This window comes from Strix uralensis, chromosome 5, assembly GCF_047716275.1.
Source record: "Strix uralensis isolate ZFMK-TIS-50842 chromosome 5, bStrUra1, whole genome shotgun sequence".
Classification (NCBI taxonomy): domain Eukaryota; kingdom Metazoa; phylum Chordata; class Aves; order Strigiformes; family Strigidae; genus Strix; species Strix uralensis.
Window position 1 is genome coordinate 2,192,179 of NC_133976.1, and position 27,103 is coordinate 2,219,281.

A 27,103-nucleotide genomic window follows, 5' to 3' on the forward strand; every position below is an offset into this window, starting at 1 on the left:
GCAGCAAGAGAATAAATTGAATTTTCTCAGAGCAGAGTCAGGTCTTCCACAGCCCTTTCTCTCGGGCACAGATTCTCTTGGGTCTAATAACAGCTGAGACATCGACATCGTTTCATCAATGAGGGTCCAGAGAACATTTCATTTTTCTACCCTGATTCATGAAGTTTGCAGTAATCTACTGCCTCCAAGGCCTCTTGACTTTAGGTCATGGCAACACTAGGAAACCTGCCCTCACTGCAGCAGCCTTGCTGAGCTATTACGGCTCCAGACCCATGTGCTGGGTCTGCTGCAGAGAGCTCCCTGGAGTGCAGGACATCTGACCCCACCATAAGCCAGTGGGATCCCCACAGAGACAAGGAGGACATGAGATTATTGATGACCTGGCCAACTAAAGAAGGTTCTTATGCCATGGCCAATGCTACAGAATAAGTGGACCAAGGAAATGTCTTCTAGCTCCACGGCCAACATATAGAATAGAGTTTCTGTCCACAGACCTAAATTATCTTTATACCTCCATCACCAAAACAGAGTCATATCCACACTATCTGGTCCTTTGCCCATGCTCGCCCCAGACTGGACCTGTGCATTATTTGGGAGTGTGAACGTTTGCTTGGGGTAAAGCCGTGCCAGGGACTGTGCTAACAGGGGAACAAATTTTCCATCCACTAATCTAGGAGCCCCAATCCTGTGACATGATACGTCATCGATCTCCATAGCAGCAGTGAACAAAAGTCACGGGTGGAGCAATAACTAAGGTCTGTTCTCTGAACACACTTGTGGAGACAGTAGAAGCAAAGAAGTGGAAGAAAGAGCATTGAACAGGAAAAGATGGATGAGAAGAAGACATGGGTATATTTCATGTGGGAAAAGACAGTTTAGGGTAGCAGAAAGTTTCTAGCCCTCTCAGAAGGGATCTTGGAACAACTTCCCGAAACCTTGTTGGAGCCCACGTGAAGTCATGTCATGTTACTCAGGGTGTGCTGTGGTTTCAAAGGTCTTGGACCATGACAGCTCTTCCAAATAGACAGGTAGGTCCAATTTTCAAAATCCCACATGTCCTGCGCTGCACTGAAACCAAAGCCTGAGGTCGGGAAGAACTCTAATTCCCATGATGTGGGAGCCAGAAGCAGCACAGGTTGGAGAAACATTAAAAATGGACACAAGACTTAGATAAAAACATATTAGTGATGGTTCTCCTGGCTTTCGCTGAAGGAAAAGTGAATTTGGGTCCAAAATTTACAACACACTGAATCAAAATCCCAGTACTGAACAAAGGAAGGTCTGGGAGGCGGTCTGCATTGCTGCGGCTTGCAAAACTCTTTAATACCTGAAGATGTATTCCATTTCAATTTCCTTGTCACCAAAGGTTTTTAAAGCAACAAGCTCTACCTGGGGTGAATGCATAGTTTAGATGTTTAATGATAACGATTCTCTGATGCCTTGAGGGTATAGTGAATTAGTTCTTCATCTGAAGGCACAAGGGGGGCCAAACCCAGTCTTAAATCATAGCAAATATGAAAAGATTTGAAAGGAGGGAGTTTTGGCACAGCTTAGCGGGGAGGACAAGCTGAGCTCACTGGAGTGTCGCTTTCCAGGGGCAAGGTGGATCAGGACGGAGGGTACCGAGGGAAGCTAGTTAAATGTTAGGCTCCAAAGGAGAAGAAAACATGCCCACGTTTTGATACAGATAACTCTGCTTCACTTTCTGGACAAGAGTAAAAACAGTAAAAAGAAAAAAAAAAAATCTCTCTTTTCCTCGTCTCTGCGCGTTTAGGTTATTTTAATTGAAAGAACATTTCTATGAGAACCCATCAATCACCTGTGGAAAGTCATGCTCACTCGCCTAAAGCATGGAGAGACATATCCAGTGCAGGGAGACTCTTAAAAGGGAAAAGCACTTCAGGTTGAAGTTCTTCCAGCTCGTTTAAAGAGATGTCAAGTTTAACAATCTTAAGGAATGAGAAGGAGGAAGGGGGAGAGAGCTAAAAAAAAAAATAAAAAGCAGCTATTTCTATTTCCAATTTCCCCCCCATCTCCCCCTAAAATATGCCTGGAGTTTTTAGCCTTTACCATTTTTGACAAGTAGCAACACACACAGGCAGTTCTAGCACCAGTACTACTTGATCAAGGAGTTCTGCTTTGGAAATCACCCAAGTAAAACTTGGCAGAGAAAAATAAAGGGAAACAAAAAAGGGGGAGTTTAAAAAGTGACATAGAGGAGAAAGGAGGCCAGATCCTCAGCAGAGCAGTTTCTTGCATCTCCTCTTTCTCACAGGAGCCCTGCTGCTTTACACTAGCAAGGGACAGGCTCTGAGCATGTCAGAGAAACATCCATGAGTGAGAAAACCAGCTCACGTACCTCACAGAAAATGAAACGTTTGAGACAGCAGGGATGTCTCCTGCTTCATCCAGAGAAACAGTGAGCATTTCTGAAATGCTAAGCTGAGAATGTGCAAGGTGCTAAAATGCGATGCATTTAGCAAATAACTGAAATTGCTGGGAAAATATCTACCGAGGAAGGAGTGGGAGGGATATCTGGGGGACCTGAAAGTTTTTGATGGAACACATAATCCCAAGAATGTGACAATTTAAGGAGAGTAGAGAGACTTACCCCTTCTAACGCACCTAAAAATACATCAGTGATTTATTTTAGTTATTTTTAAAATGACATGATACCATAAAAGAAATGGAAACTTAAAGCTGGCTACCACAAAAAGCTTCCCAACAGAAAAGCAAAAGACTCCTCCCCTGGCCAAAGCTGTAAAAGTCCAGGGATTGGGGGCATTTCAAACAAAGCTGGTGAAAGTGGAGTAGCACTTCTTGAATTTCTATTACTGCCCATTCCCAAAACAAAGGTGAAGGAGTTGATATAGAAAGTTTTGGAGAGCTGCACAGCAACAAGACGGCTGCTGGCAGCGCAGACTGTTTTAGGACATGAGTTGTCTCTCCCAACAGTACTTGTTGACACCTGGGTTAGATGAGTTTAGGTTTCAGGCATACAAAAGGGACCTATTCCTTATCACTGCTCTCCCACCACCTACTGGGGTGATACATAATATTGGAGGAGGGAAATCCAAATCCCAGGATCTGTTCCCTTCCTTTGCCCTGACTGATGTGACCTAGTCTCTGTCTGTGTCTGCAGTTTAACTGTCCCCAATATAAAATAAGATTAATAGTGATAATCTGTTGAGGAAAAGTGCTGTCAGGCCTGAGGACTGTGAATGAGGAGTTCATGTTGGAAAATCCGGGGCAGATGAGAAGTGCCATCTTCAGCTGCATGTTTTCACCACCACAGTCCGAATGCTTCCAGTTCGTATCAGCGGGGATCCAGCTAAACCTCACCTATGGCAGGTTAAGATACAAGGGTCTGCACTTTGGGAGGGGCTCAGTAACGGTATTTTGGTCATGGGATGACAATATTTGATCACGGGTGCTGAAGAAGTGAGGGTGATAATTTCCCTAACAGTAAAAGCCTGTACTTCAAGTCTCACAACTGGTTGCTATCCCACTAAGACCCAGTGTGCTACTTCCTCTTTTGCCCACACACTATTTCACAGAACAGGCTTGTGATGAAAGACTGGAAATAAACCCAAGAGTTCACTCTCTGCATATCCCTTCTCAACTTGTCAGAACTGTCATTGGTTCAAAATCTCTTCTTTATCTTGCAGGGAATTCAGTTATGGGGAACAATTGCCTGGAAGAGAAAACAAGTCCAGTCTTGTCTGCGCAGTCAAATACCACAGGAGTTCTTCACCTTTCAGTAGGAGAAGCAGCAGGATTCGATTCAGACATGAGCAGGGTCACAAATGGAAAGGAGAGGAGCCAGATGAGGTATCTCACCTCAGAAGACACTTTGCTGGGTCAAGGAAATAATTTGTACGTGTCTGAGTGTCTTTTTTAACTGCTACTTATTGAGTTATTCAACCACACTACAACCAAAACCCTAAACCTGGCACCTTCCTCCCACGCTGTGGATCTTCAATGTGCTCAAAACCTATAAATCATCAGGAGTCATCTTATCTCGTCTCTTAAGAAAACTGCAGAGAGAAAATAGTAAAGTCCAGGTCATGTCAGATGCCACTTAAAAAGCAGTGAGTCCACCACCACCACTCACCTCTCAACAGTCTGTCACTTTACCAGTTTTCTCATTCTTTGGAAATGCCCTAAACATGGAAACACGAGTCACTGTGGTTTGGAGAGAGTCCAGTTTGTCAGTTCTAAATCCCTTCTCTGGAACATCCACCATGAAAAATATTGTTATCATTGTCATAACGACATTGTTATTGGAGACGACATATCCCACTCCATTTCAGCAGAGACACCATTACTGGTAGGGAGAGGAGAGGTTTGAATGAACAGTGTAATATGCAGACAGACCAAAGCTGCTGGTAAACAAAGGAAGGCCAGGGTGGAGCTTAAATGTATTAAAACTTGTTAATGTCTCCACTTGCAGTAATTCAGTCTAATAAATGGCTTCTTTTTACCAGCAGCATCTCCATCTGACCACAAAGTCAGAGGTGAAGTAGTCTAAGGTGAAGCCAAAGGTGAAATCTAAGGTGAAATAATGATTTATTTATAAGTCGTAGTTTATGTAGTTAGGAATCAGGCATTTCATTAGCTTGCTCTGTTTGCATCTTTCAAAATCTGCCAGGACTGCAGAATTCACCGTTTCAGAGATGCTTAAATTAAACATGCTACCTTGGCAGATCCACTTCAGAGATAGTCACACAATACCTGTGTGACAGCTCTGCCACCACTGATACCCTGCGGTTTGAATAGGCATTTGCAGCACTGAAAGGACAAGCAGTTTCGAGCTGAGCCAAAGGTCAATAACGACTCTGTGACAGATTCACATCCTCTGTGGACCAGGCACAGCAGAAGCCCGATAGCCTCTGCACAGCAGCGTTTATGTTGGAGCTCCCTGCCTTTCCCTGGCATGCGTCGCATACGTATTGATTATGAAAACAGGCAAGATCGGTTTGATTGATTTGCTTCCCATGCATTAAGAACACGATTCGTTTACTTCTCAGAAAAAGCCACGCTTTAGAAAACAAGAGAGCAAGAAAGTCTTTCCAAGAAAGCTCAACTTTGAGAAATGAGATTTTGCCTGTGTCAGAATGTCAAAGTCCCTGGTGTTTTGTCAGACTTTGCCACACCTAACAGGCTCAAAAAATGTTTTTCTGTAAATGAAACAAGAGAACTTTTCATGCAGGAGCTTGCAGCTCTGTCTGGTTTGCCCCATCATTGTATTTGTTCCCCAAGCAAAGACCAAAAATCTAAGATCCTCTGGGGAATCAAGGCCTGACTGTCTGCATATTGGGGCTGGGACAGGTGGCAAACTACTAAACAAAACTGGCTTCCTAAATTCCCTGTTCTTGTTTTCTTGCTGGCACGTGGAAGATCGCTCACAACGCGGTTCTGGGGCAGAGCTGACAGAAGGATTTCTGATGCATTCAGTAAGTCAACACAAATCCCTTCACCCAGCATACCGAGAATCCACAATTTTGTTTTAAACTGCATTTCAGAAGTCAAGAACTCAAAATGCTGCCAGGGCTTATTCAAACCTTGAAGTGCTACAGATTTGTACTGAGAAGACAGCCCCGGCCCCCAGACTACTTTTCGTGCAGAAACAGACTCCCTAGTGTTTCCATGATGTGAAAACATGTTTTGTTTTATTTCAGCCATCTCCGAAGAAAGTCAAAATAACACTGGAAGAAGCAAGATGATGTTCGTAGGTAGAAGTAATATCTTTTATTAGAGCATCTGCTGTTGTTGGAAAAAACAGATAAGCCCTGGGCAGTAAAGAAAAGCTTTTGTCCTTATAGCTGAAAGCTTATTTAATTTTCCAGCTATATTATTTCAACCTACATCATCTTGTCTGTGTCCTTAGACCATCCTGACTGCAAGAACATGGCCTCAAGAGCATTGCTGTCCATTCACAGCATGCAAGACAACTTGGCTACATTGCCAAGTGTTAGTACTTGCTCCTGGTAGAGGGACAGAGCTGAGAAATCGCTTTTGCTCATTGGATGCTTACACTGACATCACTGGGTGTCCAGCCTTCGATACACTGAAGGGGAACTGATTTCTAAATTACTTTTGAAATGGTATTTTTTGAATATTAGTATATTTTTTTCCTATTTTCTGACATTATTTTGTCATTCAGTTCAGTATCATAGAATTGATGTGAACTGAATTTTGAATGGATTTTATTTTTATTTTAATGGGAGTGAATTATACTCTTAGATCTTAGATCTGTGATCGGGATCGCTTGTGAAGAATACACCAACCTGCAAACAAGGAGCTCGCCATGTTGGTCCAGCATCACAGCTGGGATGAACCAATCTCACTTCACACAAAAGAAAAAAGGCAAGTCCAGGAACTACATCTCTAGCCTCATACTGAGGTGACCTGGAAGTTTTTGCAGTGTTATGAGCCCTCATCCCCTAAGAATTAGACCATGAGACTGAGACAGACTGAGAACTTTCCTCAGCCAGACAATTCATCCCACAACCTACCTCACAGTTATAACATCAGAAAGGATGTTAAGTACTCACTAGCCCAGACAAAACTGCCCTCCCAGAGGTGCCAGGCTACAATGAACAGCTCAAAAATGCTTTATGAGCTGACATTTTGGTTTTACTGTTACACTGGAGCAGTTCAAAAGAAGCTATTTGTTCTGTGGCTTAATGCATTTAGGAACCAAGGTGCGGCACATTTATTGTGGCAGAAAAACAACCTCAGCCCCCTGCTCCCTTTGAAGCACAAAGAAAGCGAATGAAAGGCGAAGAAGTGAGCACCCAAGGTAGCAAAAGCTTATTAGTGAAGGCAACAGAAAAAATCGATCATTCTGACCTGTTCAGCAGCTGAGGATGTGGAAGCAGGAAACCCTGGAGACGTTACAAAGTGCCAGCAAGCCTGAGCAATCGTCTTTGTTTGTTGCTAATGAGCCATGGTGCTTTTTAATAATACATAAACCATTTAAAAGGACCTGATGGGAAGACCAAGGAAGTCAGTTGAAATGCTTCTACCTAGAGTGAGGTCAGAAAACACTGAAATGTTTTGTGAAATGGGGGAACAATGAACTTCTGCAAACTACAGATCTCAGCAAAACTGCTGGGGTTTCCAGAGGGTCTCCCAGATGTTGATACCCCCAAAGCATAATTTTCTGGCTGACCAATCTCCTAGAGGGTATATCCTAAGCTGAAACTCCTGGAAACATCACAAGGGAGGCCCCAAATCCCTTGGGTCTGTGATGTTTTTATCAAGAAACGGTGGGGTTTCTATCTGTAGGCAAAGCCCACAAGGTACCCAAGGATTCCCAGGTGTCATTGCTATCATTTCCAGGTTTTCAGCCATAGCTCCAACCACCTTGGGTTTCCAGCCCCCAGGTAAGGAGTCTGGAACTGTGGGATCCCCAGCTTGGAGTCAAAAAGCCTAGAAACTCTCGCAGTGAGCAAAAGAAATGGGCAATCCTGGCAGTTTCGCCCCTATCATTAGCTGCTTTTAGCAACAGAGAAGCTGCCAAGGCTGTCACATTCCCTGAAGAGCTGGAAATCATAAAGAGAAGTGCTTCATTTTTGGACTCACCACAGTTCTTTGCAATGTGCTCATGGGATTTCACACTTGTGGTATTTAAAGAGAAAAAAAAAGAGAGAAAGATTTGGGTCTGATTCAGATCAAAACTTTATTAAAACCAAAATGAAATATCCACAGCATGAAAATCCCACTTTTTTATCAATATGGCTTCTATTGATTACGGACAGATGCTGGGACAGAAAGACAGCACTGACAGACACTTATCAAGGCACACCACATAACTTTAGAAAAGAAGATGCTTTACCTCTGTCTGATACGTTAACAGCAGAAAATATGAATTGCTCGAACTGCAAGAATGCAAAAAACCACTCTAGGACACAGGGATAAGGAGTAACAAGACACCAACATAATCTAATAGGAACAAAATAAAACTGAAGATGCCATAGACACTGCATTAAGCCCTACCGTAAGGCCACACCAGTCTGAAGAGTCCACATGTCAGGGCTGCATCCTTGGAGTGGTTGTGCTGCTTTAATTCATGTTTTTAGCGTGACTGACATGACACTGTCTTCATCCTGACAAGAGAAGCCAAAGTACCCACTCAGGAAGGCAAATTAATAAATACACCATTGCAGACGGTGTTGGCGCAGCACCTCTGGCTGCAGTTTGTCCCCACACCAATAACCCTCTCACCCAATCTCCAGCACCGCAGGGCCCTTCTCTCCCACCTCGACGTGTGCAGGCTTATGGCCAGAAATACCACCTCGTCCATCGCTCTGAACTGGTTATTTTTTCCTCCATCTCCCCCTGTGAAGCGGCGGGCGGCTGCTGGTGCTGTCGAACCCACACGGTCCCCAAGCCACCCCAATGCCACCATTTGTGCACCTTTTCCTCCCTTTTCTCCTTCCCAGGCCCTCCTTGTTGCCCTCATCTCCTTCCGAGCACACAATTGCTTTTCAGACCCAGTTTTGCTGCCTAGGTATCCGTTTCTGACACCATCACGGTGCCATTGACAGGGGTTGCAGTGGGGCTTGCCTGTAGCCCGGAGAGCATGGGAGAACCTCCCAGGAGGCTCTACCACAGGCCTCAGTCAAGCTCGATTTCACATCAGAGCCATAATTTCATTATCTAAACCCAAAAAGGCAATTAGCGGCTGTTTCTCAGCGGGAAAGCGGCGTTTGAGGGGCGTTCCCCCCGCCCCCCCCCCCGCCTTCTCCTCGCGCCACCTCAGCGCCAAGGCCCCGCGCCGCCATTACGCCCCCCCGCGGAACTACAACTCCCATCATGCCCCGCGGGACGGCACTGCCTGAGGGGACTGCGGTGAAGCGGCGCGGGGGCCGCCGGGAGTTGTAGTCCCGTCCTTGGAGCTGCGGCGGTATCGGTGAACGGGCGGCGGGCGGGGAGCGAACTACCGGCGCCCGGGAGGAAGCGGGGGTGGCAGGGCCGGGGCTGGGAGCGGGGTCGGGGCCCGGGAGCGGGATGCGGTGGCGGCCCGGGAGGCCGCCTGGCTGCTTGGGGCGACGCCATGCACCCGGCCGTGGCTGTGGGGTTGGTGTTCGGCGGCTGCTGTAGCAACGTGGTGTTCCTGGAGCTGCTGGCCAGGTGCGGAGCCGGGGAGAGGCTTTGGGGGCAGAAGGAGGGGTTGAGGGCAGGAATGGGATCGGGGGTCGGGTGAGGGGCCCCGGGGCTGGGGGCCACAGGGTCTCCCCCGCCGGCTTCAGGACTTGTGAGGGGAGGAAGCGGCAGCGGCGCCCAGGGGGTCTCCAGGAGATTGGAGGAGGGGAGGTGGTGTGTGGGGATTTGGAGTGATGGGGGGGCTGCCGAGGGGGGACCCAGGGCTGGCACCCAGCCTAGGGCCGGCTCTGAGGGGGTCTGCAGCCCCGGCGGGGTGGACGGGCCCCCCCTCACAGCTTGAGGGGCAGCCTCAGGCCCCGGGGCTCCTCATCAAGGTGCCAGGAGGAGCCCGAGTGTGGATCGCCAGGCCCTGGCCTTGTTGTGGCACCGTCTGATGGGTTTGTGGGTTTTTTTGGGGCTGTCCCCCTTGGCTTGGGCCCAGTCTGGTCCTATCATGGGTTGCTTCGGTATCCTGCCCAGACACTGGGAATCTCTCTGCTCGCACAGGGACCACTGCATCAGTCTGGCCCTAAAGCATCCCCACCACTGATCCCAGCGCCTCGTACAAGTAACAGCTGAAATCCCATGGAGAAGACATGCAGGAGCTGGCTAAGGGTTCCCAGGGACAGCAGGCAGGGCCGAGGGAACATCATCCTTCTGGAAATGTGATCTTTGGCAGTGTCACGCGGCTGCAAAGCCAACGGGATGAGGGCAAAGAGTCCTTTGTGGCACTTGGAGCGAAGGGGAATTGCCAGGTTGCAGAGAGAGGAGGGCTGACATTTGGGGTATATCTGAGCACTGCGTCATCTTCCTCACCCTTATGGAGGAAGGCTGGTGTGGCTTGGAAAAGGTGGTGGTCTGTTGGATTTGTTTTCAGGGCTGGTCAGCAAGCTGTGAAGGCAAAAGAGCTAGACCTGACTGGGAGAACATGACTGAACTGGTTCTGTGTCTACAATCATACTAAGTTGGTGTGGAGCTGCATCCCCTGACCATTCAGTACTATCTTCAATCATGCCCAGGCTTTTGAAACAGGTAGTTAAAACCTGCCCTTACTTCCTCCCCACCCGTTATCATCCCAGATTCTTAAGAGAAAAAGGGAGTGTAGAAGAGAGCCTGACTCTGTAAGCCAGCGGTGGGGATATTTGCTTTGAAGTGGGAGATCAGGAGGCAGGTACTTAACACAGGGTTGCACAATCACTCAGCAATCCCTGGATAAATCAAGAAGCAGTTACTGGAGGCAGAGACCTTGCCTAGCGAGTTGTCTTGGGGATTACTCTAACCTCTGTGTTTCCTGCCTGGCTTGTGCTGCAGCATTGGTGAGGATGGAGAAATGGGTCCCTTCGAGGTGGAGAGCTTTGGATCTGGCTTCTTGCATTTGCCACTTGGCTTGTGTCTCCTCCAGCCAGACCTTAAAACAAAACTGAGCCATTTGGCCCTGTTCAAAGACTAAATTAGGTGTCTAAGCCCCAGAAAGAATTTTGAGCAGCAAATCCCAAGAAGTCCAATTGCAGACATCAAGGAAAAGCTGCTTTTCACACACAAGCTTCTCTTAAGCATTGCTGCTCATCCACTTTAGAAATTCCCCTGTTCTTAACAGCTCAGTTCCTGTCCCCTCACTTGCCCTCCACCTTTGGTCCCTAAATCGGCGCAACACTGGTTATTTCTTTGTGCCTTGGTGTTACCTGAAGGGAAAAGTCCCTCCTGAAGATGAATCTTCCCATAACAAGCAAAGTCCTGGAACAGGATCACAGGAAAAGGCAGTGACCAGATTGATAGTCCAGTGAGGAATAACAAAGGTGATTGGAAGAAATTTGCTCAGGATTTATGAGGACAGAGTAAAGGAATGAGAGCTGTTTAGTCTAGAGATGCCTGAGGACAGACAAAAGACTTTAAATGTGTGGAGAACAGCTGCGGAGAAGAAGAGATAAATACTTCTGCTGGGCTCTGGAGGCAGAACAAGAAATAAGGGGCTTAAAATGCTATGAAAGGGATGTAAAGCAGGCCAAAAAAACCCAGGTTTGCTCCCTCAATGTAGTGAAGTAGATTTGTAAGAGAGAGAGCAGGGAAGCTCCTCGTTGGATGTTTTCAAGAGCAAGTTAAAGAAACTCCTGTCTGAATAACAGAAGGAGGCCTGGACAGGGCAGGAAACGCCATCAAGTTCATCCCATCTACCCATGTTTGGAGCAACCCGACCTGTTCTGCTGGTGTCCCTTCCTAGTTGACCTGGGGAGGTCTGTCTTTGAGCTGTGATGCCAAAGCTCTGTGTGCAGTGTACATACAGGCCTGGTTAGAAAGCCCATCATCTGCTCTTCGCCTTCTGAAGCTGTGTCCTTGTGAGGTGCCTTCCCTGTAAAAACAGTTGAGGCTCTGTGTAGTAGATCTCAACGGGGTTTCTTCGCTGTATGGTGCCAGTGGGGAGGTTGCTCTTCTGCACGGGCCGTTGAAGCCATTCCTTATGAAATGTGGAGTCTTCTGCAGTGATGCGCGGAAATTTTCCTTGGAGAAGTGATTTGGATGCACTGAACTCGGTCTGAGTGCCCCAAACTGATGTGCAGAAATTGGGCTGGCCTGTTTGTGTTCTGCTGACATGACAGAGCCCCGCTCGGGCTGTTTCATCCCACCATCTGCTAGGGCTGCTAGACACTTAACAGCCCAGGCAATTCCATCCTAGGAGGCAGGGTGACACTTTCATCGTAGTGTTTCTGCATTGCTTCTGGAGGACTGTCTATCAGTTGCCTACAGCTAAAGCAGATCTTTGGTTGATATATCCAGCCTTCTTGTCGCTTCTTTTAGGTCTATCAGTATGTTAGGTTTGTGAGTCAAAGGCATGGGCAGATGCAGCCTTGGAGGGTTTTGTTTGTTTGTTTGTCTTTTTATTACCAGTCAACACATAACCTGTGTCAACACTTTACTGATAATGTGAGGTCATATGTACAGCAAGTGACTGAATGCAAGGGTCTGTGAACTGGGAGGAAACAAAGTCTAGTGCATGGAAACAGTTTTGGTTTATTCCAAGTTTCCACTTGCTTTGTATTCCCCTACAGAGATAACGTTTACAGTCCTGGAGCCTGGCCTCTGTCACCGAATCAGTTTCTCTTCTCTTCCCCCAATTAACTTTTGAACCTCTTAACCTCATTGCACAGCAGGGGTTGAAGTCTCACAGACAATTAAGCTCTGAAAAATGTGAATACTGGCAGGTGGGTAGAGGGGAGGAGCTCAGGCTAGTGCCTACCCGGTGAAAAATGCAGGTAGAAGGTGGCCTTTCCAGGTCCTGTTTGGTGGCAACCACGTGCCAGCTCTGCATTAACCAGAGCACTGCTGCAGCGGTGACAGAGGAGGTTTTTTTGGAGGAGACTGGGCCTTTGGCTCTGCTACCAGGGAGACAGCTTGGTTATTCCTGTTCTCCAGTGCATCTCTCAGCTTGCATGCTGCAAAACTGTGTCAGCCCAGTCTCTACCTACTTGTGACGGCGTGTTGTGTGAGCAAGCTGCGTGCTTGTGTAGCAGGGTGGGGATCAGGACTCGGTGGCCTGCAGCTTCTCCATCAAGTCCTTGGCCTCGGTTTCTGTTTTGCACCAGAGAAAGGGGAAGTACTTGCTCAAATTTTCTGTCTCCCACTGCAAATAACAGCGAGCTTTCCGATTATCTGATATGTCACGGCCTCCTCTGAGCCTGCACCTGACTCTGTGCCTCCCAGGAAATCCTCTCCTGCTCCCTGTAAGCTTCTTAGGAAGGAGGCAGTGTCTGCAGCAGACATGTCTGCTAGGAATGGGTGAGCAGTGTGCAGGGAGTGTTTGTTTAATGTCAGGCTGTTACGGGCTGTCTTGCCCTTGTGTGCAATTCCTCTTCCCTCAGAATAATCACACAAGGTGGGTTTGCTCAAAGGTGGTGTCATTTCCGCTACAAAGGTAGCGATAACTGCAGTGCCTGGGTCTGTCTGGGAGGACAAAGATGCTCAGCTAAGAGGAGCTCATTTTCAAGGTCTGACTTTTGTGGCTTTCGATAACTTGTGGAGTTTGAAAACTTCAGTGCAAAGCATGTGCCGTGTTAGCAAGCTCCCTGGCTTGCCTGTCACGTGGCATTTAATGCCACCACCTTTTTGGGCTCCCATGATGAGCTGTTGTAGGTTCCTTCTTGAACCTACAGCCAACCTCTTGGCATCCGGCAAACGCAGGAGGGCAGAGAGCTAAAGCTTGCTGAGTAAACTGAAAGCAGGTCTGAGCTCATGTTCACATGCTCTGGGGATGGGGTACAAGCAGGACCACGGACGCTACGCCTTGCTCTGCAGACACGGACCTGACCTCGGCCCTTCCCTCATGCGGTGGAACTAAGGGCTGTTGGAAATGCTGCTGCCTTCCTCCTGGGTGGACTCATCGTTTCACCTGACCTCTAGCAAACACAGCAGCTTGTAGGTAGGGAGAGAGCCCTGTCAAAATCACTTCCCCATGAGAAAGAGGGAGATCCAGCTTCAGTTTGGTTATGTCAGTGCTTGATGTTGCTCATTCAGATCCTATACCCCGGTGGGATGTTATACAGACCTGTGAGATGCGACCAATTTCCTCTTTCATTTCCTGATCCCATTCACCATGTGCCCCATGACAGGGTGGCTGCTCATTTCTTCTTTGGAAATGTTTGAGGAAGGGATTGCTGCACAAGTATCTACAAGTACAGGTGAGTAAATACTTGCAGGGAAGTGTTTAACAAAGGCAGCGTGAGAACCTGGACAGATAAAGCGATAAAGCCCCTCCAGGTTGATGCTCACTCTGGGATGATGAGGCTCTTTTTCTTGGAGCCCAGTGCAGTGTTTGTTCTCCATGGCATTGTTCTTATGCTTAGTCTTTCTTCTCCCTGCCTGCAGGCAGTTTCCAGGATGTGGGAACATAGTGACATTCTCCCAGTTCCTATTTATCGCTGTGGAAGGCTTTATCTTCGAAGCCAACTTTGGGAGGAAGAGGCCAGCCATACCAATAAGGTACAGTTGATCTGAACGCTTTTGCTAGGCACAAATTGATCTATTATCTCAAGAAGTGTTTAATAAAATGGCTTATCCATTTATCCTGTCTAAATCCCATCCATCCTGCAGAATTTGCGAAGCCACATTGAGAACCTGTCATGCCTGATAAAATACAAGCTCCTTGTTTATTGAGAATTCTTAATAGGAAATTGCCATCAGATACTTTCCTGTCCAAGAAACAGGGCAATGTTTTACACAGTTAAGAGTTTGCTGTGTTTGAAAAGCTTGCTGTCTCTCTGGAGCTTGATACAATGGGCGTGGGAGGGACAAATTTACTGGAAACCTGGCCAAATTCACTTTTGCATTTCTCCATCAGGGCTGGTCTTGTCCTGGCAATGGCCTGACATGTTCATGCTCTCCTTCCTGGCCCTCAGTGGCTGTAGCGAAGTGAGGAGGTTTTGTGAGGTTCCTTAGCAGACTGCCTAGCCCGTGGCAAAACAGAGTGCTGTGCTGAGTGCTCGGGACAGAGATCCTCATGACAGAAAGTTGAGGGCAAGTTTAGTGCCATTCATGGCTGCGTCACAGCGAGGAACTTCAATTTGTGGGAGGCTCTCTAGCTTCGGTGTAGAACCGTGGAGGTGTTAAGCCTGGATTTGAATGTTTTCTCCTTCCACTCAGGGTAGCGATACCTGCTGGCAGAAAATGAATCCCCTCAAATCAAGCCTTGTCTTATGCCACTGTCCATAGGAAAGAGGGGTCTGGAGGAAGTCCATGCTAAAAGATTCCCACTGGGGTATCCTCAGTTCCCCTTTGCTTCTGGGATTAGCACAGGCTGAGCCAGTGCAGGTCAGCCTGTTTCCTGTTCGAAGGACTTCCCTGCTACATCCAAAGTGAATTGATCTCCTTGTTAGTCCTTGGCACAGACCCAAGAGCTGGGTGGGCTCCTGCTCAGCCCCAGACCTTTCCTTGCAACCCGTAATCTGTTCCCAAGGTGTCTCCCATCATCCCAGGGCGGTTCATGCACAGCTGTCAGCTTTTTTTGGTGTGTGTGTTTGTGTTTCAGGTACTACTTCATCATGGTGGCTATGTTTTTCACTGTCAGTGTGGTGAATAACTATGCCCTGAACTTAAATATTGCCATGCCGCTGCACATGATCTTCAGATCAGTGAGTACTGTCATACCATCCTTTTCCTCCTCATGTGCCATCTCTTCCCATCACCTCTGCAAGCGCTGTCCCTGGTGCATGTGTTCTGCCACCCTCTCTTTCCCTATGGGTACCAAAACCCTGTGCAAATATTAAACTTGTGAGGAGAGCAACCTTGCTCTGAAGGCTCAGCTTCAATTCTCACTTTCACGGTGTTGATTATTAAAGTTCAACTGAATGAACAGATGGGAAAACTGAGGCTCGAACAGGCTTCCTATTTCCAGAGGTGGTTGGGGAAGTAACAGTGACAAAACCAAGCCCACACTCTGGCTGTCGGCCCTGGATAAGCTGAATTGCTGGCCAGAGCGTCCCAGCTTTCCCTTCCACCACACAGCTACACCAAGTGGTTCATGTCCTAGTGTAGGTGTCTTGGTTAAACTCCGCAGCTCAGAGAGCATGGATTTGGCCTAGTTCCACCTGCACTGTTACAGCATAGGTCTTTGCTTTGGAAAGTGCTATTAAAATGCATCTACACTTAAGTGTAGATGAGTGTCAGGCTAAAACATCTGTTAAAACCAAAGAAAATGGAGCCCCAGTTGTTGGGAATAACAAAATCTGCTGGGCAGATCTGCTGAGCGGGGGCTGTTCTCCCACAACACATCATGGGGTTGAGATACCTCAAGTCAGGAGAAGTTAAAAAGAAGAAGACTAGGCAACAGTCTAAGAGCTCTGTCCCGCACTAACCGTGAGGGATGGTTCTTGTATTGCAGCCCTGCAGTCAATCTATGGGCCGTACTCCTGTTCCAAATTAAAAAAACACAGTGATTTGGCCACGTTCTGGTCTGTAGCATGCACTCAGTGTCATGGGTGGGCCAAAAAAAGGGGAGGCCCACTGGCCAGGAGATCTTCGTACCCTGTTTGTCCGAGTATCTTTGTTCCCAACCCACCCAGCTCAACTTCTCCCCTCCTCCTAGCTGAAGTGGACTTTCCCCACCCTGTCAATCTCCCTGATCCTGTTCTGGTATTTCTGTTGGTGTTTTGGCATCAGTTGTATTGAGTTCGTGGTGTTTCTCTGGGGCAGGCGTCCCAGTCCAGGGAATTTTGTCATACTGACCTTCTGTTTTCTTTTTCTCCTCCTCTCTCCTCTTTCCCAGGGCTCTCTCATAGCAAGCATGGCTCTAGGTATCATCATTTTGAAGAAAAGGTAAATCACAAGCCTCATATCATCAGAGAATGCTTTGCCATTGACTTAATCCTGACTGGTGTTTAGTGCCTTCCCCTTTCCTGTTAAGTATTCTTGTTTTACTGATGGGGAAACTGGGGCACAGAGGTTGTGCCTGGACTAGAGGCTGGAATAGTTCCCTTTTCTGCATTTCCACCACCCCTCATTCCTTCATTCAAGGCAAGCATGGACTGAAAAGAGAGATTTTACACATGACTGCAGCCTTCTGTGTTAGCTCTTTTCTTTTCTCTTACTTCTGTGAGGCTGGCACTGCTCCTGATGGTGGGTGTACTGGGTCTGCCTGGGATGGAGTTAACTTTCTCCTTTAACTATTCTCATGGTGGTGTGTTTGGGATTTGTGACTAAAACAGCGTTGATAGCACACTGATGTTTCGGCTGTTGCTGAACAGTGCTTACGCAGTGTCAGGGCTCTCTGTTTTTCCCCCTCTGCCCCCCAGTCAGTAGGCTGGGGGTGGACAAGAAGCTGAGAGGGGCCACAGTTGGGACAACTGACCCAAAATGGCCAAAGGGGTTTTCTACACCAGATGACGTCGTGCAGTAGAAACCAGGTTAGAGGAGGAAGGGGGTAGGGGAGAGTTGGTCTCCAAGATGGCTGTGCTTGTGGGAGGTGGTGAGTGATTGCCTTTGCATTATTTTTGTTAGTTTTTTTCCCCCCTCACCTATTAAACCCTTTAGCTCAACCCACGAGTTTTCTCTGTTTAGACTGGCTAAGGAAGGATTTCTTTGCAGAAGGGGTTGTTGGGCATTGGAATGGGCTGCCCAGGGCATGGGGGGAGTCCCCATCCCTGGAGGGGTTGAAGAGTCGGGTTGACCCAGCGCTGAGGGATCTGGTGGAGTTGGGAACGGTCAGGGTGAGGTTCATGGTTGGACTGGAGGATCTTCAAGGTCTTTTCCAACCGAGATGATTCTGGGATTCTGTGAGGTTGGGGGAATGAGTGAGCGGCTGTGCAGGTGCTTGGCTGCTGGCTGGGGTCGACCCACCGCAGTGGGCAAAGACATCAAGGACAGGAGGGTCCTCCCAGCTGCTTGGGGTCTGGCTGTTGGACCAGTGTGGGCCCATCCCCATCCATTGCTATGCAGAGATCCACGCTGGCTTTGGCCTGAGAGGGATCTTTTGCCATGGGCAAGGAGATCTTGGTCCAAATGCTTCTGTTTTTTTGCAGTTGGAAGAAGTTGGCCTTCCCTCCCACCAACGTCCAGCGTTAGGTAGTGGGTACGTGCCCATCACCCCAAGTTCACACTGGTGTAATGGAGCAAAATTCAATGCAAGGGAGCAGTATATGAACAACGTGAGGCTGGGCCAGGTCACTGACATCTCTCTTCTCCCCTGTGCAGATACAGCGTATCTAAATACACGTCCATAGCCCTGGTGTCCGTGGGGATCTTTACCTGCACTTTCATGTCTGCAAAGCAAGTGGTAAGGCTTGGAAAGGGCCTGAGGTCATAGCTGTGAACCTTATTGACAGGAGGAGCTGCTGTCAGCACCTTCATCAGAAATTCCCTTTGCCTGACTGTTAATGGAGGGACAAGATGTCTCCTAGCTCTAAACCTCCTCCCTGAAAGCCCTTGTTCTGGTCTCATTTTTCCTTCGTTTGGAGGGAAGGGATGCACACACACTTGTGTGGTTTAACTTAATTACAGATGCCTTTTAACATGTTCAGGTTGCTTTTTGCTGAGAATAAACCATTATTTTTTTGCTGCAGAGATAACAGCTAGAAGCCCTTACTATGCCCTTACTGTGATGTGTTGCAGTTAGGAGCAGGTGAATCTTAAACAAAACTCAGCCATCTTAAGTCTTTGCTCTTTTTATCCCAGAAGAGATTGTCGGCTTTCAGGCTACATTTTTCCAGACCTGTTGTCATCCAATGTGACTTTCTATGACCCTTGAAATAAAAGTGCATATATTTGGAGAACAGAGGGAGTGAAGAAAATCCATGTGTAACACTGATTTGAGCTTTTCTTGGGTCAGCACCCACAGCCTGATCTTGTCAACTGAAGACAGAAAAATGGCATAAAGTGGTGGTCAAGTAAAAATTGGTTGCACTTAATCCAACTCTGAGAGATTGGAGATGAAACAGGGCTGTCAAACCTCCAAGTCCCCCATCATTTAATTGCTTTTGATACTCTCTGAATGTCTGAGGAAGGTCTGTGCTATGTAGCCTTGCTCTGTATTAATCCAGATAAACTCTCAGCAGGCATGGGGTTTTGGTATAGTATGGATAGTTGTGGCAGAGGTCAGTAATCTAATTTGCCCTAAACCACAGCAAAAAAGAGCTGAGCCAACTCATGCTACTTAGAGTTTTCCCCTCAGCTAACAGCATCTACAGGCTTGGTTTCCTCCATTTCTTGACCGTGAGCCAGAGCCCTGGTTTTAGTACCTGACTGGGGCTTGACCAGAGCCCTTGTTCTTTCCTGCACACTTCCCCGTCTGAGATGGGGATGGAGGTGCCTGCCAATGGGCTGTCTGTGGGAGTTTTCTAAGTAGTACTGATTATTTTTCTGCTCGAAGAGTTCGATCTCTCGCCAAGCTAGGGCATTTCTTTCCAAAAAGCTACTTTCTTGATCAGACATTCACAATTTTTGCTGGAAGCTGGTGCGTTCCCTGAAGCAGAGTGGAAAGCAAAGCGTGTTGTAGTTGCTACCATCTCTGTTCAGTCAGGGAAGCAACTCTGGAGAATGTGAGACCTTGGGCAGTCTTTGCTTTATGGGCTTGCTTAGAACACAACACACAACCCAGGAGTGAGGTACAGGCAGGTGCGAATGAGCTGCAGGGATGTGGTAGCTCATGGTGACTGTGTTGTGTCTCCCTCCACCAGGCATCTGACTCCAGCTTAAATGAAGAGGACGGACTCCAGGTTTTCTTGTGGTGGCTGCTGGGTATGTGAGTGCCATCCTGGCCTTGCTGGGATACCGGCAAGATGCAGCTCTCTGATGGCCTTGGCCGTGTGGGTTGTGCAGAGCAGACTGTGGTGGGAGCCCCTGCGCTGAGGTTAAGTTTTGCTGAACATCTGGTGGACGTTGATTTGCAAAGAACGGGGTTTTGTGGCGCTCATTAGCAGCTTTGCGCAAGGAGATGCTCTTCCTTTGGCCAACAGGTTAAATACGGCACCTGAGGGGTTTCTGTGAGGCAGCGGCTTAGTGACAGAATGAGACCACAGTCCTGCATGTTTGCAGATAATCTTCTGGATTTCTGTTTGCAAAAGCAGCCCTACCTGATGCTGTGGGATATGCTGCAGAGAGGGAGAGGAGCTGTAGCTGGTTCAAGTGTTCATTCAGCACAGTATTTCAAGTCTTGAGTCTATTTTTATACCTCCAGCCTAGATCTGTTGGTGGCTTTTCCTGGAACCTGGGATTGATGTCGTGTCAGTAGTGGCAAATGGCTGCATCCCTGGTATCCCACCAACTCCGCGTGCCAGCGCTGAGTCTCTTTTTAAGAGGTGTTCAGATGTCTCTTGGCATCTCAGCCATCGTAACAAGATACCTGTGTCCCCAAGACCATTATCAGTTTTCTTATCAAGTCTGTACGTTTTGACTTTCTTCACTGAAAGCCAAATTGTGGGAGTCTTCAAGCCGGTTGACTCGAGCTCTGCCCCGCTTGAGCAGTGTTGCAAGGCTGTGCTTCTGTTCCAGGTATTGCTGCACTCACCTTCGCCCTCCTCATGTCTGCCAGGATGGGGATTTTCCAGGAGACGCTGTACAAGCAGTTTGGAAAACACTCCAAAGAGGCTCTTTTTTACAATGTAAGTCACCGTGGCTTTTCTGTGGCTTTTACTGGGTAGATAGAGCTGCTTAGAGAGTCGCTTCCCCTCCCACCCTGTACTCAAAGGATCCCACGCTGCAAGGCTGGAGCAGTGAGGAGTGTGCTCTCAGCCAGTGAGGCTGCTTTCCCAGGATGAGAAGTACGTCAGCTGTTTAACATCTGTCTTTACTTTTCTCTCCAGCACGCGTTACCACTCCCTGGCTTTCTCCTCCTTGCCCCCAACATCTACCACCATGCTGTCCTCTTCAGCCAGTCTGGTAAGTGTTGCACAGACCCATCCTTGCCCTCGTACCTTTCTGTACTCTGGAAAACGCTGTCAGAAGCTTTCAGTCCAGCAGTTGTGTGTGTCAGGCTGCTGTCTTGGGATATTCAAGCCCTTTGAACTTTCAGATTTGATAGAAAGCCAAAAAAAAAAAACCCCACGCTGTCTTGAGGACATTGTCCAGCCTTTACCTGCCACTGGGCCAGACGCCAGCGTGCTGGGACGAGTGGTGATTGCTGAGGGCCTGGCCGTGTGCCGCTGAGCGTTCAGCTGGTGCCACAGCAGCTGGCAAAGCTGAGCCCTGAGTTACTGTTTGGATCAATGTGGTTCAAGCCCAAGTTTCTCATTAAATGCACCTGCCTACACTTTATTGGGCCCAGCAAGATTGCTCATCCATCCACCTTGAGCTATACATCTCCTTAAGTTTAGTAGTAAAATTCACCAGGCTTCCTATATCCCCGATCTTGTGAAACTGCAGGGACCTTTGCTGAATAGGTTTGCTGGTTCTCTAATCCCCTCTGAGTAGGGGGATTGTTTGCATGCATGGATCACTTTAACCGGTTCATTAATATCATTACAAAATATTTCTAGCGCGCTGCACCTCTCCCAAGGAAAGAGTGAGGTGATCCCTGGGGAAAGGAATGTGAGAGTTCAAAAATGGGAATAACAGGGCCAAATACTCAACCACAGGTGTAAACACTGACCTGTTGGCTTTTGTTCTGCTGGTGCTACGCAGGCTTTGCCTTGCTTGTGCTGTCAGCCTCTCGGAGCCGTGCAGTTGGTTAATCCAGTTTTAACGGTAGGACAGCCCTGATAGGAGAAAGCAAGACAGAGCTTTTCTTTTAGTGTCTTTTTTTTTTCCTTCTCCTACTTCTTCTGTCTTTCTTTCTTCCCTACGGAAGTCCAAGCAGAAACACGTGCAGACTTTCTTGTATTTGTCATTTACCACAGTAAATGTTTTCTGCACTTTGGCCACAACAACCCCCAGCAGCGCTACAGGCTTGGGGAGGAGTGGCTGGAGAGCTGCCAGTCAGAGAGGGACCTGGGGGGGATTGATAATGAGCCAGCAGTGTGCCCAGGTGGCCAAGAAGGCCAATGGCATCCTGGCTTGTATCACCAATAGCGTGGTCAGCAGGGACAGGGAAGGGATCTGACCCCTGTGCTCGGCACTGGTGAGGCTGCCCCTCGATGAGTGGGTTCAGTTTTGGGCCCCTCACTCCAAAAAGGCCATTGAATGACTCGAGCGTGTCCAGAGAAGGGCAACGGAGCTGGTGCAGGGTCTGGAGCACAGGTCTGATGGGGAGCGGCTGAGGGACCTGGGGGGGTTTAGTGTGGAGAAGAGGAGGCTGAGGGGAGACCTCATGGCCCTCTGCAACTCCCTGGAAGGAGGGTGCAGAGACGGGGGATGAGTCTCTTGAGCCAAGGAACCAGCGGCAGGCCAAGAGGGAATGGCCTCAAGCTGCGCCAGGGCAGGGTCAGACTGGCTCTTCGGAAGGATTTCTTTGCAGAAGGGGTTGTTGGGCGTTGGAATGGGCTGCCCAGGGCAGGGGGGGAGTCCCCATCCCTGGAGGGGTTGAAGAGTCAGGTTGACCCAGCGCTGAGGGATCTGGTGGAGTTGGGAACGGTCAGTGTGAGGTTCATGGTTGGACTGAAGGAGCTTCAAGGGCTTTTCCAAACTAGAGGATTCTGTGAAAAGCGAAATGTGCCCACACCTCAGTCTGCCTTGTGCAGCATTTGCCTCCCAAAGCTGCAGTGTCAGTCCAGGACGGGAGAGAGACACCCCTCCTTGCATCTTCTTTAAGCCTCAGCAGGGCAGTGACCTCACTCCGTTCTTTCTCCCCGCAGAGCCGTTCCAGATCCCAGTGATCGGGCTGACCCTGCCAATCATGTGGTTCTACCTCCTCATGAACGTCATCACTCAGTATCCTTTAAAAATTCAGCTTGAGACACGCCGCGGAGATGGCAGCGGGGTGGGACAGGAGGACTGGGGTGGGGGTGCCATGTCCTTGGAGCCTTCCCTGCGTTTGGGAGTTGATGTTCATGGAACTCTTGGAAAATTGAAATTTAACCTGGGACTTAAAATTTATTTTCCAGGGTGGCTGAACCACCTGGCCACCACCTCTTGGAAAATATAGAGTGGAATTTAAGCTGGGGCTTATGTTATTTCCAGGGTGGCTGAAATCTGCCACCACCTCCCCAGGGGCAGGCTGGTTGGTGTAAACTCATGATGGTTTTGGTAGCCAGTTCTCAGTAGAAGGGACAGATGAGGAGCTATTTGTAATGTATCAGTGTGTGGCATCTTCCAGGCAGTGAGGACAGCTCTGAAAGTCTAAAGAAGCCCCTCAAGAAAGAGACCCTTCAGTCCAAGGCCCTCCTGCCTTTTTCCTCTCAGTGTTGGAGAGCGCTGTGCTCTGCAGCTGCTCATGCTCCTCCATGAAACCCCCCTCTTTTAATCTGCCTTTCCTGTGCCCCCTTGGGAGGGACAGGGAAATTCTGGTGGGTATAATCGAAGAAGTCTGATTTTAGCTTCCCTTGGCTCCATGGCAGGGACTGTAAACGCTGCACCCCATTAACCTTTTGACAATACACCAGCCCCAGAGCGAGCTTGGGGGAAGTCTGGAAGATTTGGGGTGTCCCTAGCGTTTGTAGTGAAGCTGTTCATAGCTGGAGAAATGCCGATGTGAGGAGAAGGGAATTTTATTCCCTCTGTAACCAAACTGGGGCTCCCTTTTGCATTCCCAAAGGCCTGCCCAGGTGTCCTCCCTCTCCGGCCCCAATGTCCCCTTACCTCCACTCCCCCCCAGATACGTCTGCATCCGAGGCGTCTTCATCCTCACCACGGAATGCACCTCCCTCACCGTCACGCTGGTGGTGACGCTGCGCAAGTTCGTCAGCCTCATCTTCTCCATCCTCTACTTTCGTAATCCCTTCACGGCCTGGCACTGGCTGGGAACCGCCTTCGTCTTTGTGGGGACTCTCATGTACACGGAGGTGTGGAACAGCCTCGGGCCCTTCCTGGCCCGCTGGAGGAAGAGGCCGAAGGAGGAATAACAGCCAGGGACTCTCTGCAGGGACCTTTTTAATTGTTTTATAGAGCAGAGCAGCAGGGAATCCCCCAGAGGGGGGTTGTTTTTATAACACAGGGGAGGTGCTGGCTGTGCCAAGCTCCTGGGAAACGTGGAGCCACTGCTGGGAACCGACCTGAAACGGATCACGGAGAGGCGATACGGTTATTTTTGCAAGGTTGCATTTTTTTTTATGCAATCCCTTTTGCTTCCAACTTCTCCCCCTGTTTTGTTTTTTTTTTTTTTGAATAACCCTTTTTAAGTCATGTAAAAGCTGACCCAGTTCTCTTAGGAGCCCAACCTTGGTGTGGTGCTGTTGTCCACTCCTCCCGGCTTTGATGAACTGTACCCTGAGCCTCTTTGGTGCCGTCCTTTAATGTCCAGGTGGCTGTGGAAGGTGGCTGAGCCCCGGGGAACTGCTGTTTGTGCAGTTAGTTACACTGGAAATGCCGGGCCTGGCTGTTAACCTGAGTCCCTGTTGCCTGATCCTACCACCTGTGCTGGAGTGGTGTCAGATACACCTGTAGCAGGAGCCCTCCAGTCTGCCCAGTAGATCCTCCACTGGGGAATGGCTCAGGGGGCTGATTCCCAAGTCACCAAGCCCCCATCAGTAGTAGCAGGGCCTAGGTGGGAGCCTGAGGAAACCAAAAAGGGGTGATGCTACGGGTGCCACTGTGTCACCTTCGCAGCCTTCTCAGGGAGATGCTGAAGTGCTGTTGAGGCTTCGCTGAGTCCTCAGACATTGCCCTGATACTTCAGGAGGCGGAGGGTATTGTGGGTTCCTCCTGCTTTCCTTAGGCCCTCGGTGCAGGGCACTTTTCAGTTGCTTCCCACTTCTTCCCTCGTGACAAGCGTGTTCAGTGGGCTTCCAGCTGCAGCGAACTGTGCTGAGCCCCAACGCGCCTGTGGTGCCACAGATCCAGCCCAACCTCAGGGGTCAGGTGTTGCCAAGAAGCTTAAGAAGGGCCACTAGAGCTGAGCTTATTTCTGCTGCTGAGGGAGGGTCTGCGCTTCCTCTCCCTTCACTTTTCCCCTTCTCCCACCCCTTGGGCATCAGCTTCTCTCGTGGCATTTCTGTGCATCGTAGCAGCATCCACCTGGCGCAGGGCCGGTGTCCCTTAGCGTCACCTGTCACCGGGGGCAGGAGCGGCCTTTGGGAGCTCTGAGGGGGTGTCCCCATGCGTGTGTCTCCCAGCAAGGTGAGGAGCAGCAGCTGCAGCTCTTCTAGGAACAGCTCAGTGTTGGGCAGAGCCAGGGTTAGCGTGCAGCCTTGGCTCGGTCTCAGTGCCGCAGGGAGATGTTTTGTGCTGCCTCGTTTTTCCTGGAGCACCTTGTTTTTGTCATCCTGATACTGTTCCCGCTCAGCTGTGATAATTGGGGTATCCAGCAACATCAACCTGATTCACATCAAGCTTAGCCAAGGATGATCTCCGTTATTCCTCCACCCAACATCCCGATGGCTTCCAGCCTCAGTGTTTACAACCCCTCCAACATTAAACCTGGCCTTGTGGTGGGTTAACCCCGGCCGGCTCATGGCTGCTCGCTCACTGACCTCCACAGTGCAACCGGGGAGCGGGGAATAAGAGCAAAGCCAAGAAAATGGGTGAATAAAGATGGTTTAGAGTAGAGATAAAGGTGGTTTCACAGCAAAGGAAAGAGGAAGGGGAAAAGACCCCCAAGTGATGCAGCCACCCACCCTCCGTGCCCAGCCAGTCCCTGAGCAATGGCCACCTTCCCAAAAAACACCTTTCCATCCCTTTTTATTGCTGATTTTTATCTGCATCAGTTGTCCCAGCTGTGCCCCTTCCCAGCTTCTTGCCCACCCATGGCCTAATCATCAGTGGGGGCCGAAGTGGGATAAAAGGAAACACCTTGAGGCTGTGCACACGCTGAAACACTGGTGTGTCCAACTGGTGTTGCCAACGCTCTTTTAGCCACAAATCCAAAGCCCAGCACCATAGGGGCCACTATGGAAGAAGTTAATTCCAACCCAAGCAGAGCCAGTATGATGCTGATGGGACCTGCAGCTCGCTCCTGCCTGGGATGCTGCAGAGTTTTCCCTTCTGGTTTTGATTTTCCCTGAGCCTGAAAAAAAACCCTCTTGTATTTTGAGTGTCAGACGTGGGATATTTCCAAGGATTTTGTAGATGGAGAGACTGTTTCCTAATGCAGGTCAGCTCTCACTTCCAGCTGTTTGCACAGGCTCCAGGAAGGACCCAGAGAGAGGCAAAACCTTTATCCCTCATCTGGATCTTCAAAGATACTTGGAGCTTCAGCTGAGACAGGGAGGTAGGCAACACAAATATCAGCGCGGAAGCATCAGGGATGAACTGGTGGGGTTCATCGAAGCTTCAAACTCACGGGTGTAACCCTAGGCTGAGGGCAGGAGCCCGGCTGGGCAGCGGGAGCTGTAACTGCTGTCGGGTGGCCGCGGCGGCTGCGGCCTGGGGTGGGGATTGAGCAAAGCAATAGCTGAGCAGGTGCCTGAGTGCGTGTAACATACTGTACATAGCCCACTTGCTCTTGGTAGTGAGGAAATTGCATGTTGTCTCCCATTCCTGTGTGATGCTGGTAGGTCTGGGGATGTCGGGGTTCCTCTTTTTTTTAACCATGTGCTGTACTCGGTCCTTCGCTGGAATCAGGTGTCAATGATGGGTTATTATTTGTTGTTGTCAGGGGTATTTTTTTTTTAACTTTACAGTGTGATCTCTGTGTTTCTCAATATTTATAACTGTTAGAGCGTCGCAGAAGTGGCAGCGATTCCCTTCCGGCTGTAGGAGAGCGGGTGAGCTTGCCCAGTTGTGAGCTGGAGGAAAGGTCCAAGCAGAAAGGCCCCGTTAGCCAAAACTAGTATTTGAATCCAGGGCTCCCCCCCAAAAAAATGGGGCTACTGATTTGTTTGGTTTTAATGTTTGCTGTTGAGATAGTAGCACATACTTTTTAGCACAGAGGTTGGAAAAGTGGGTGAGCCAAAATACTTTTTGAGCAGTGTTCTGGATCTGCAGAGCTTTTGGGTTGGCTGGTTGGATTTAGGGTGGTATTTTTGTTGTTGTTTTTTTTTAAAAACAAAATAAATGTGTGTCCTCTTCAGAGTATGTTGGCCTTGTTTTTTCTTTCATGCTTTGCTACTGGTAATCAGCTGCTGGTGACTGGAAAGTGAATGAGGCTCTGAAATCACACAATTTCTCCTGCTTTAGTATGAGAGAAGGTAGGAAAGACTTGGCCTTGCTGGGGTTTGAGGGAAAGACCCAACCACCTCTTTTCCCTGCCTCCACTGCACTGGAGAGTCCCACACCCCCAATCCTGGACCCACAGGGGGTTGGACCCATGGAGGGCTGGACCCACAGCTCCCCAGACATGCCCTCCAGGGCTTGTCAACACTGCCCGGCAAAGCCAGGCTCTCCTACCCAGAAAGCACGTCCCCGTCTGCTCTGATCCAGCCTGACATTACCCTCTGGCTGTGGCCACGAGGTGAGAAGTTGCTTTTCTCAAATCCCACCTGCCCCTCTCCTTCTCCTGGGT

The 27,103-nt window shown here is 49.0% G+C and overlaps 1 protein-coding gene across 1 annotated transcript; it reads left to right on the forward strand.

The window, feature by feature from the left end:
• Positions 1-8,941: 8,941 nt before the first annotated feature.
• Positions 8,942-26,676, forward strand: SLC35B4 (solute carrier family 35 member B4). Its single transcript, XM_074869673.1, has 10 exons — positions 8,942-9,141; positions 14,011-14,124; positions 15,170-15,272; positions 16,406-16,455; positions 17,830-17,911; positions 19,311-19,371; positions 20,125-20,234; positions 20,436-20,511; positions 22,362-22,437; positions 23,321-26,676. The coding sequence occupies exons 1-10, from the start codon at positions 9,065-9,067 to the stop codon at positions 23,565-23,567; spliced, it is 996 nt and encodes a 331-aa protein (XP_074725774.1). The 5' UTR covers positions 8,942-9,064; the 3' UTR covers positions 23,568-26,676.
• The last annotated feature ends 427 nt before the right edge of the window (positions 26,677-27,103 follow it).

Coding starts and splice junctions, on each gene's coding strand:
- SLC35B4 (XM_074869673.1), top strand. CDS start 9,065: ATGCACCCGGCCGTGGCTGTGGGGTTGGTGTTCGGCGGCTGCTGTAGC. Junction 14,125..15,169: donor AGGCCAGCCATACCAATAAG/GTACAGTTGATC, acceptor TTTGTGTTTCAG/GTACTACTTCATCATGGTGG. Junction 15,273..16,405: donor TGCACATGATCTTCAGATCA/GTGAGTACTGTC, acceptor CCTCTTTCCCAG/GGCTCTCTCATAGCAAGCAT.